We start from the raw sequence: 12,537 nt of genomic DNA, 5'->3' as shown, positions 1-12,537 counted from the left end.
CGCCGGTCTATGCCTCATCCCTTATTTTCTTCCTCCAAACATGACCCCCCCCCCCATCATCACCAGTGATGAAAAGCTCTCTGCCGATCCCCTTTATTAGAAAGTCTCCAACAAGTAAAACAAACAACATTTATTGTGTGGTTTTATGTCGTGTACATTTTTATAATTTCTTTCACAATAAGAGGTAAACAAAATAGACACAATATCAAACCATACCGTTCGCTGTATAATTTTTCCAGGGCGGATGCATTGTGGGTGTGGCACATGAAATGAGTATTGGGTGTGGTCGACTCAGCATGGCAGCAGGCCATTTTTTTTTTGGGGGGGGGGGGCTGTGTTGAGCGTGTTGTATAAGGCGTGGCGGCCGAAATTGATGGGATGGAAAATTTGTTGGTGCATCATCATCCTATGCTAGCTTGCTTCCATTTTCCAAAATGAACAATAAATTGTGGGCGGTGAACGGAGGATCAGGACCATAGAAACAGAAGAGGGAGGACTCAAGTAAACTACTTTGGTTTAAAAATAACAAGTGTCATTTACGAGCATCCTGTTCCGAGATAGAGCAATGAGGAGGGAAAATCCACCCCCAACGTAACTGATTAATATTTGCTGAAATTTGCAAAGTTTTTGAAATTGTTGGCTTTTTGCTTTTTTACAGGTTTTTTATTTGCATGAAGACGACCTGAAGAAAAAACAGAGAAATCAATTTTGGTCTTTTGGGCGGCGCGCACGCAGTATATCGACCTCCTCCTCTGCTGTTAGAAATATGACGTCATATCAGAGGGAGGTTTGCAAGCGGCCATCTTGGACGAGGGTCACGGGAGCGAAATCTTCCGCATTTACACCGCAAAAAAAACAAGCAATTCTCTCCTGATTTCTCAGATTTGTAAGAAAGATTTGACGTCTGCTTCAGTCAAGATCGGACGAGGCAGAGTTTTTTTATTCATCTAGGGGTGTGAATATTGTGTGAGTATTTTAAGTTTGCGATAAAAGTGATATTTTTTAAATACGCTTTTCGGCTCTGTCTGTCTGTCTGTAGTACCGTTCCATCTGTGCAGCTGATGCCGGTAGGGCGCCGTACAAAGTTAACCATTTCAATATTTTTCGTAAAAGGACCCTGTACATCACCATATGATATCAAATAACTCCTTTGTAGATAGATTTGTAAGTCAGCAGACAGACAGAGTTGAGTAGACACTTGTCAAACATGTCAAAATGTGTGTTTGTTTGTATGTCATTTTGTCATGCATGACTTGTTTTATTTTTATGGTAATTTGCTGTTTTTGTTTAGACTTTTATCTTTAATTTACAATGAAGAAATCAACATAGTTTAATAAATCCTTGTTTTAACAATTTAAAACATTGTTGAGTTGAATGTAATATTACAATTACATGTGTAGGCTAGGCCCAAGTGTATTTTTGGTGTTAAATTGTTTTCCTTGGTTGGGTTGGGCACCAAACGCTTTTTTATTAAGACACCCACCGGATGTCTAGTGGTGCGATAGTCAAGCATTAGTTAGGACTGTATTTAATCTTTAAGGGGAATAAAAGTGTGGCAACATGGGCAACAAGGCGATCCAGCGATTTTCAGGGTTGTGGTTGTAGCGTAGGATCTATAGATAAAAGGACTGAGCCAAATGGCGAGTGGTTTCTACAATCATTGTTTATGAATTCACATCTCACTTGATAAGATTTTAGAAAGTGAAGTCTTGAAATATTTTGGTAATACACCAATCCAGGCGTGCACCGGGCACGGAAGTGTTAAGCACCGCGCACCCTTTGCTGTGGTGTCTTCAGTGCCTAGATAATATGCACAAAAAGACACCGCAGTTGTTAATTTTTTCAATAGAGGGCGCAAACCTTGTCAGATTGTTGATTATATTGTTTATGGTTGTCAGGATAGTTAATGGTCTGTTGGGATACATGGTCTGTTGGGTCTGTTTACTCTGTTCTGTTAGTTTTTTTAAATTCTTTCAAATAAGTCAACTTGATAACTCTGAATTAATAAGACAAAGCAAATGACCTTAAAGGCAGTGGACACTATTGGTAATTACTCAAAATAATTATCATCATAAAACCTTTCTTGATTACGAGTAATGGGGAGAGGTTGATAGTATAATACATTGTGAGAAACGGCTACCTTTGAAGTGCCATAGTTTTTGAGAAAAGAAGTAATTTTCCACAAATTTGATTTCGAGACCTCAGATTTAGAACTTGAGGTCTCGAAATCAACCATCTAAAGGCACATAACTTCGTGTGACAAGGGTGCTTTTTTCTTTCATTATTATCTCGCAAGTTCGATGACCGATTGAGCTCAAATTTTCACAGGTTTGTTATTTTATGCATATGTTGAGATACACCAACTATGAAGGCTATTCTTTGACAATTACCAATAGTGTCCACTGCCTTTAAGGGCAAAGTCTAAAGTAAAATTGTTCCTACTTTGGCCTGATAACATTTTCCAATTAGTTTACCAACCAATTGAAGAATAACAAACTTTTACCAAACATTTTATTTGTTTGTGTTTATTTACAGATTATCATCACCATGGCTAGCGGGCCGTACAATTATTCTTATATCTTCAAATACATCATTATAGGTGATATGGGTGTAGGCAAATCATGTTTGTTACACCAATTCACAGAAAAGAAATGTAAGTAACATTTAACATTACTATACAACCTTAAATTTTGAAACAATTTTGGTAAAGAGCATAAACTGAAGCTCTGGCGTTTCTGATCAGCAGGGTGTGGGTTGGAGTTCCAGTCTTAACAATTGTAACCATCCTTGAGCAAGACACTTTTGCTTCATCCTTTGATAAGTAGCCCAATTACTGATAGGACAGCTACAGTACACAACTTGGGCTGTAACAAGTACACTGAGAGTTGCATCCAAACCAATGACTGACTTTGTGTAAAAATGCTCAGAATATTTGTGTTGAATTTATTATTGAGAATGGGTAGTTCAATTACTTTCATGTTTTTCCTAGTTGAAATGCCCAAGTTGAAAATTTTCAATAATCATTTGATTTCATTAGAGACGAAATATCCCAAATGAAAAAAGTCAATAAATTGAATTATTTATTTTTCTCCAGTTATGGCTGACTGCCCTCACACAATTGGTGTAGAATTTGGTACCCGAATAATTGAGGTTTCTGGACAGAAAATTAAGCTTCAAATTTGGGACACAGCAGGCCAGGAAAGATTTAGGTAAGTCTTTGGAAAAGTCTTGAACATGGGTAACTCACACGGGCCTTAGTGACTGCAGAATCGCATTTACCACGTGTTATCATATTACCGGTTGGCTTAGTTTATCTATTAGTCGGAACCCACAGTGGATGATATTGAATGGTCAAGAAGTAGGAGGGTTATTCGTGTACTTTGAGCATTCACCATGATATGACATAATAGGCTGTCATTTTTCAAATCCGTAGTGGATGATATAGCAAGGCTAGACAGTGAAGGGAGGGGAGGCTGTCAGTAATAGATTCCCTCACACATATACGCTCTGATTCAGTGTCTGAAATCATCATTCATCATCAATGTCATCATCTAGGCAAGGGGGTGTTGCACCCACAGAAAACTTGGATACGCAAGGGCCAATCAAATTGATACTTGTATGGCCAAGGGGCATGGATGCCAAGGTGTATGGATGCTAAGGGGCATGGCATGGAGGCATGGGGCATGGATGCCAAGGTGCATGGATGCCAAGGGGCATGGAGGCAAGGGGCATGGCATGAAGGCCAGGGACATAGCATGAAGGCCAGGGACATGAGATGGAGTCATGGGGCGTAGAGGTAAATGCCTCCATTGCCTCAGTGAAATATGAGGCTGAGAATGCTTACCATGGTCTGACATGATGTTTATCTTGATACTTTACAGGGCAGTAACAAGGAGTTACTACAGAGGAGCAGCCGGAGCTCTGATGGTGTATGACATCACAAGGAGGAGTACATATAACCATCTTAGTAGCTGGCTTACAGATGCTAGAAATCTTACAAACCCAAATACAGTGAGTTTAGCATGAGAAAAACCTGCCCTCTGTTTACACTATGGTTGTGTCTGAATTGGTGGCTACAGCTCCGGCTACGACTGTCGCTAATGACGTCCTATTCCTCAATGCATATTGACATGGAAATCTAGGCATAGCTGTAGCCGTTCATTCAGAAACTGCCTGTTGCCTTTAGTTTGTCTGTACTTAAACCATTTAGATTGATTGGGGGGATGCTGTGGGAAGAATGTCAAGATTTTTGCTAATACTAATACACACAAATAAATGTTTGTAGGACCAATGTTTTGTAGGTCTTAGATTAAACTGTGATTAAGTGATACAATTGTTGACAAATAGCCACTGTGTGGATAGATTGTGTAGCTCCTTTAGGGACTGCTTGCCAGCGTAACTTTGAACAATGCAGTTACTGGTGATGTGGGCAGCTGTTTGGAGGGCAGCTCCACACTAACGACTTGACTAGCAAGTAAGCCCATACAGAGCATGCTTGGCCGGTTTTGACTATGACTTGTAGGTAATCTGTTGAAACTGTTTTATCAAGTTTATTTGTTGAGTTAAGTTTGTCGAGGATCCGGTAAAACATAGTGAGTTTACATGGTATTCTGGCTTGTAAGTCGTTCCTACTAAGAGCCTCAACATGATTCTGACCTTGGTCGACTAGAGAGAGAGAAAGACTAAGAGAAAATGTACCCATGTTCTGAATCATCTTATCATTTTGTTGTATTTCAAATAATGTCACAAATTAATTCTTTTGTGATTTTGTAGGTAATCTTCCTGATTGGTAACAAGTGTGACCTCGAAGCCCAGAGAGATGTAACGTATGAAGAAGCCAAACAGTTCGCAGAGGAAAATGGTCTTTTATTTCTTGAAGCAAGTGCAAAGACGTAAGTACAACTGTTTTTACTGTTGATTGAGGGCACATGTCATGCACAGGGTTAATACACATACAACAGTGTTGTGTCGTGGCCGAGCGGACTAAAGCACCGAACTCAAGCTCTGTTGTTTCTGTTCAACAGAGTGTGAGTTCGAGTTCCAGTAGTGATACTTGTGTCCCTGAGCAAGACACTTAACTCTAATTGCTTCTCTCCACCCAGGGGTAAATGGGTACCTTTGTTGATTGATTTAGCTTAGTGCGCTACATATTTGTTGCACAGGCTGTATACTCCCCATGGAGATGAGATGGTTTAAGGAATGACTTAAATGGCTTAGTGATTAGTGACCAGGGGTAATAATAGTGGAAGTGCATTGAGACACCCGTCTCGTGTATAAAGCGCTATATAAAACCTGATAAAAGCCCATACATCGTACATTGACAATTGTAGCTCAGGATACCAATGTAAAAGTCTACCACAATCAGTTAGTTTCATCTTATACTTGTATCTTCACAAATTAATGTTGTTATATTCTGTTTGCAGGGGTGAGCATGTTGAAGAAGCATTCCTGGACACAGCAAAGAAAATATATCAAAACATTCAAGACGGAAGGTAAGATCAATAGATTAGGAGTTCAGTTTTTATCCCATTTATGTTTGGTTTCTTGGTGCGGTGCATGTATCTTTCTTGATACCATCTCTAGTGGTTTGCATTTATATTGATAGGAATTCAACCTACTACCTCCAGCAGCAAAGTGCTGTACCACTGCTATACTAGCTTAGGCCGTGTCCAAATTGGTGGCTACGGCTGCGGCTACGACAGTTGCCAGGGGTGTTGCTAAGGGCGTCCTATACTTAAATGAATGATGACGCGGTGATCCGGCGTAGCCGTAGCCGCCAATTCGGATCCGGCCTTAGATAGCTCTGAAAGTTACAATTACTTTCCTACAATAGCCAATCATTTAGAAATCTGTTGCGCATCGGACGTTATCTTTTCAAAGATATGCCCAAATATCCTGCCAGTACATGCAGGCCTGGAATTTCATCTTTCGAAGGGCAAGGCCAGGTTCATTTTGCAAAGGGCATTTCCAAAAGAGAATCTCAAAGTCTCTGGAAACTTTTGAAGGGCACCAAGACAAGTGCAACAAATGCCATAGCCTCCATTTATTTCCAGGCATGTACGCATTAAAACTGACGCCCTTTGCTTTTCATTTCCAAGGGTTTGTCATAAGAGAAACTTGAAAACAGATTTCAATGGTTTTGTTTATAGTTATACAGTTCAAGGATTTGGGTATTTTTTGTAGCACAAAACACAATGTCCATAGATTTACATTAAACTTACACCGTTTGAAGATAATAATAATACCATGATAATGATAGTACAAAGCGTTCCTACAAAAAGTACGTAGACCCTTTTAACCGGTTTAATCTAATTTGATTTTTGTGTTTCTTTGTAACAGCTTGGATTTGAACGCAGCAGAGTCGGGTGTGCAACATAAGCCAGCAGCACCAAGAGGAAATCAACTCAATACAGACCAGCCACAGAACAAGGAAGGATGTCCATGCTAACGCTTACTGGCACTCTTCCCATCTCTGCTAGAATCTAAACCTTACTTCAACTTCTCCTCCAAATTTGTGAGTTACTAAGCAGGAAATAATGTCTTCCAAGCTAGCGATACTGCTGGGCAGTGGAAGGACACATTTTATTCATTAGAGAGGGGGTTGATTTAGTTGGGCAAAGTTTTAAGGTCAGGATAGGGATTAATCATAATAATAAATCGTTGAAAAGTACATTCCATCCATGGCAAATGAGCTGTACAGGTTTGAAACTTTCTTGATGAATATAAACAATTCTGAAACTTCACATTATATACAAAACAATGCATGACAACATTTCAAAAGATGAAAGTGAAAACACTGGCAAGAGAAAGTCACATGCTAATCAGATTGGTTTGAAGTTAACTCTTGAACATACCTATTGAGATTGCATTCCCAACATGTGTTGGAAGGTGGTTTCAGAGTTTGGGAGCTGCGTATGCAAATGACCTCTGGCTGTATGTCCACAGTACTCTGTAGTACTGAAAAGTGTTAGCAGCGTTTGATTGAAAAAACAAAAAAGGTAATTTGGAATTTTCTTCTTGAAATGACATTCATCTGCTACTTTCAGCAAAGCATTCAAGATCTTGCCCAGTACAGTTTACCAGCCATGGGCCAGCTTCATAGAGCTGCTCAAGCATGAAATAATGCTTAAAAATCGACTGCTAAGCAAAAGTGAGCAGGATACCAGTCACAGATGCTACATGTAACATGGTATTATTGGTTGGTAACCTTATTCTGGTAAGCACAATTGTTGCTGTGTTTCACTACGTTATCTACTTAAGCAGCTCTGTGAAATTGGATCCAGTTTTAACTTGTAGATTATTTTTCCTGCTTAGCAACTCTAGATAATTTGGGGTCAGATTCAATCTATGAGAGTTCGACTACAATTGAGCAGATCGGAGTGATGTAAGAATATGTTTGTAATAAGTGGTACTGTGTATAAAAATGTCTATTATTATGTTCAGTGATCCCTTTTATATCGTTATTATTATTATTATATAAATATGTATTTCATTTATTGCATTTTAAGTTGGGCGTTTTTTGATGAAAGTAAATTGCAGATGGGATTTGTAAAATGGTTTAATCGGAAGCTTACTGTCTACCATAGGCATGGGAACTCGTCTCGGAAAGGGCAAGGACATTAACTGCCATTTTGTTCTTTTCGTAAAATTTTGAAGGGAAACCAAAAGCAAAAGAGCGGGGCAATGAGAGCATTAAAATGTCAGATTGACATCTTATTGACTTTCTTGTTAGGGAAATTGGATATTCTTTACAGAAACCAAAAGTATCCAAATGTCATAATAGTTGAAGGTGAAAATGTTGAAAACTAATATAAAAGTGTAATAATAATACGACAAATATACATTTTATGAATGATAAAACCACTGAGTTTTACCAGCATGTGGTGTTGTTTGAGGGTTTACTTTGTCTGCCACACCAAAATCCTAAAAACTGGATTAGTGAAAGCATGTCACAGGTCAGAGTTTCTCATTTGAATGAGATTGAAACATAGTGGATGATTTAAGAATAGCGTAAATACTCGTTTTCAAGATTCAAAGGTTTACTTTGTGTATTATGAAGTCTGTGGTCTTTCTTTGGCATGAGTTCAAACCTGGATGTAGACAGAATGCACAGGTGTTAATGTACCATATTCCATAATCCCACTAGATATATTTTTAAAACATCCCTTTTTGTGGTCCAGAACAGACCTGATGCTTTAATTTTGAAATGGCAAGGGCACCAAGGCGCTTTCTCCTGTTCTCCTCGTTAAGGGCACCTGTATGAGGACATTTCTATTGGAATATTTCAAGTGTGCTAAGGTAATTTCTCCTTGTTAAAGGGCACCTCTATAATGAAATGTTAAAATTCTATTAGAAAATTTCAAGGGCCATCAAAGCAGTGACCAAGAGAGGCAATTTCATGAAGTATCAGGTCTTTCATAAAAATTATGAGATCTTTAAACAATTATAATATGTTATGATTCTGATAGTTACTAAGTAACAAAGATTTTATTTAAGATGTTTTTCCCCAATCAAACAATGCAGGCTTGCAACTTTTATGCTGATCCACATCTGATTTTCTCGTTCTTGGTGATTTTGTCTGCACCATTGGAAAATGGAAAACACAGTACAGTCTTTCTGTACTGGTCTCTTGTTTTTTTCTTTTTTAACAAACTGCATTTGCAAGCCTGACAGTGAGGCACTTATTAGAGTAATTTAATTTGCACTTGGTGATTATATTGATAACATATCTTTTAAATATGTGGTTGTAATTCATCTTAACTATGTTGTTTTCTTGACAATGACGGAGTCAAAATTGCTGAGGTTTTCCTGGAAAATTTTCACAACTCTTGAAAGTTTAAATAAGTTCATCGTCAACTCAACATGTCGTTTACGATAACTTTCAAAAATCTTTTAAATAAAAATTTGGCAATCAGCTGATTTGGTCAAAAATATAGCTGATGTACATTTTTTCAATAACATAAGTCTTCCCGACTTGCTTAAAGAAAAATATGCTGAGTTTTGGGTTATTATTTCTCTTTGGGGAAGATTATAACTTTATATATTTTCAGTATTAAAGAATCACACACAGCTCAGTTTGGGGAGATGTGATATTCGTTTAAAAAATATATATCATAACTTTTCATAACTTAATGCATCATAATACATAGGACATACTCATTTTTGTAGTAAGTGGTATTTGTTTTCTCTGTTACTTAATTACATTTATTGAAAAATGTATAAATAACAAAACATTCCTATATTGGATCCAATATTCATAAATGCCAGTGCAAAAATATTATATATGTACAAATTTATGAGCTTTCAGTTAATTGAAAGCGTACAATGAGGTAGTTTTAGAGTGCAGTAGTTTCCCAAATCTCCAAGTTGGGACTTGTACATATACATTTTGATGTTATGTCGGGTTTGCATTTTGCATCCCTTAAAACCGTAGAGACCCACTGATTCCTCCAAAATGCTCTATAGTCCCATTTCACTCCTACCCACATACGCCTAGCCTGTTCGCCATTTGTGGCGTCCAAAAAATGTACACATTGGAGGTGACTCCAAAATGGTGGAAATTGTGCAGAGGTACGTTACGCATTGTGGGAGGAGCCAATGGTTTGGCCATTTTGCTTTTCTGATAGTCATCCCCTTGTGAACCAAACTGAGACTTGAATGAACAATAGTCTGGTTCCTTAAAAATGTTTGAGAAGACCTGTCATTATCACTGTAACAAAGATGGCCACACAACACGGACAGTCTACTATAACTCAACAACCAAATGTGTCTAATAAAAATGCTATGCCTGGCCAAGTCATAACTATTTTGTTTTTGGCCTAGCAGTGCTTAACCAACAAAATCAGAGATGGGTTTAAGGATTATGGAGGATTTGGAAATGTTAGGATTATTCAAAAGACCTATGTCATGCCTTAGCTGTAGTGTTTTGATGAGCAAAAAATAATGATGTGGGATTAGTAAAAACCCTTATACATTACTGTAGAAATTGCTTAGCAAAATCGGAATACCAGCTAAAATTCAAGTTTTTGCATGTAGACTACATGAGATGGTTCCCCACATATTTGTGCTTAAAAACTAAATGTGCTTAGCATTTTGATATTGGAATAAGTAAATAATTGGGTTTTTGTCTTGAGCCCCCTCCACAAGTTTTTAACAAGTTGTTGTCACATCTTAAAACCCATACATGTGTATATGTCTTGAATTATAACAAATTAGATGTATAAAAAACCTCAAGTTTGCAAACATGTAAGTGTACACATTTTTGTAAGTGGATATGCCTCCGTAATTAGTTTAGATTCTAAAACCATTGATGAGGGATTTAAAAGTAACAATGGTTATACTGCCTTCAATTTCACCAAACTCTTTCTAACTTATGACTTATGATGAGTTAAGTTCGGTATGCATAGAAATGTATGTTAGGACGCGTTGAACCACACCCAAGTTAGGACGAGTAAGTAAGGACGAGTTACTCGTCCTAACTCGAGATAAGATTACATGTACACCTAGCGTTTTGTGAAAGCGGCTGCAAAAGTTAGGGGGACCTTTGATGACATAAAATTAAACCTCCTTTTTCGATTTTTGGAGGGGGGGGGGGCGTCAGAATTTATGTTGGCATTTAGAATTAGATGAGGTTAGTGGCCTTTTGAATCTGTACCACTGCCTACTGTATCTATCTATAATGACGGTTGTAATTTTAGTGGGACACTTCAAGAATTGGTGTCCAGACATTATTTATGTTTCTTTGCTTAACCTTTCTTTTATGAAAGATGAGTGTATTATGGATGCCTACCAACTAGCACATCACTCCAATATAATTTAAAGAGGGCTCTGAGATCATTCAGTTTTGTGATGCCCTCATTTTTAACAGTCCTTATGTACATGAGAGAAACCTATACAAGTCTTATTTTAAAGTGGTGTTAATTGTCATTTTATTTGAAAGTCTATTTGAGCAAAATTTGTACCATGAAGTCAGTTGGACATCAAGAACAAATGGGTTCCAAAGAGGAGTTTTTGTAAATTCAAAAGAGGAATGTTTGTGCCAGTCAAAAAGTCAAATTTACTGCTGTATTGATTGAATATCATCGAAATTCAGAATAGAATTTAAAGTAATTCCCACGTGAAACAGTACGGACCATTAATATACTAAAATGTGTCTTACGATGATTTTGGACGGTAACAAAATTCACTCTGTATAAAAAATATATATACATGTATATCATTTTACACTTGTTGGTTTTTCTTCATAAGGATTTTATCCATTTGAAAATGAGTGCATCACAAGACTGAATTTAACCTTGGAGCTGATCTTTAAAAAATTGTTGTTTTTATCTGATAATCTTCAGCATTACCTACAGACATGATATTGTACAATGTACATTGTGAACTCTCAGATAAGTTAATATTAAATGCTATTAATGAAGGATGTATAAGATAATGAAGCCATAATCTAAATTTGTATCGTGTGTAAACTTTGGCACACCCAATCCCTAGCTATATGACAGGTTCAATGGCTTCTGACTGGCACTCCGTGAACAATGATATTGACAAAATAGAGAGACCGCCAAAGTAGGGCTAGATAGCCAAGTTGGTAGAGCACCGGCACGTCAATTCAGGGTCATAGATTCAAGTCATGTTCTTGTATTAATGTGTCTTTGTTCAACCCAAATTTTATCTATTCAATTCAACATTTACTTCAAACTATTCTAAATTACAACAACACTATTCTGAAACCAAAACAAAGGACAGTCAACACTTCCGCTTTGTTTCTATGTTTATTCTGAATTCATGCTCAGAGAGTGAAGTGTGTTTGCACAAACTACAAACTGTTGTGAAATTATTTGTGCATACAAAAAGTAGGCGGGATTCAAATGTTAAAAAGTATTATGCAAAAATAAAGAGAGGTTTCCTTTACACGTGCAGAATGCATTATAAATGCACTGACATAATAAAAACAAACACAAAACTCATTTCAAAATGAAGGCACTGTATAAAAAGAATAACGTTATTAAACAAAACCACTGCATTTGTTCATGATCCATTTCACCTTAACCAGTTTTTGACACTTTATGATATACTTGACTAACAAGTAAACAACCCTGTAGCATTAATGAAAACATGATTTTGAAAGAAATATTATTTTCTATTTTTAATATTTAAGTTTTGGGGCCAATTGAGAACTCATTGGTTAAATTGGGTCTTAGGACCACAGCTGGCCACAAATTACAGCATTCACAAAATTTCATTACATATTTACACAGTTAAACAATTTTGAAATAAGCAAAATATATACAAAAGTTTCAAAGTTTAAAATTTACACATTTTGATTGAATGCAAAAATATCCTGTCAGTATTTTGCTCTCAAAATCAGTTCAGTTTTGCAGTTGATATATTTTTTACTGCTGCACCATTGGTAGAAGCACACTTCAGTTGGTTAAGAAAAATGTTTATCAAAACTACTCAAATTTGTAAATTATTTATGCTTGATTCTTCAAAATCATGCTCTCCTTTCTACTTGAAAGGAAAAAGTATACTTGAACT

General features: G+C 37.0%; 1 protein-coding gene across 1 annotated transcript; it reads left to right on the top strand.

Annotated features, from left to right (window-relative positions):
* The first annotated feature begins 798 nt into the window (after positions 1-798).
* On the top strand, positions 799-11,213 carry LOC139948274 (ras-related protein Rab-14). The gene is made up of 7 exons (XM_071946375.1): positions 799-966; positions 2,536-2,653; positions 3,095-3,209; positions 3,882-4,011; positions 4,774-4,892; positions 5,424-5,492; positions 6,340-11,213. Exons 2-7 carry the CDS (start codon positions 2,548-2,550, stop codon positions 6,446-6,448), a joined length of 648 nt encoding a protein of 215 aa, XP_071802476.1. The 5' UTR covers positions 799-966; positions 2,536-2,547; the 3' UTR covers positions 6,449-11,213.
* The last annotated feature ends 1,324 nt before the right edge of the window (positions 11,214-12,537 follow it).

Source organism: Asterias amurensis, chromosome 15 (genome assembly GCF_032118995.1).
Source record: "Asterias amurensis chromosome 15, ASM3211899v1".
NCBI lineage: Eukaryota > Metazoa > Echinodermata > Asteroidea > Forcipulatida > Asteriidae > Asterias > Asterias amurensis.
Note: the sequence above shows the minus strand (reverse complement) of the source record. Positions and strands in the feature narration are given on the sequence as shown.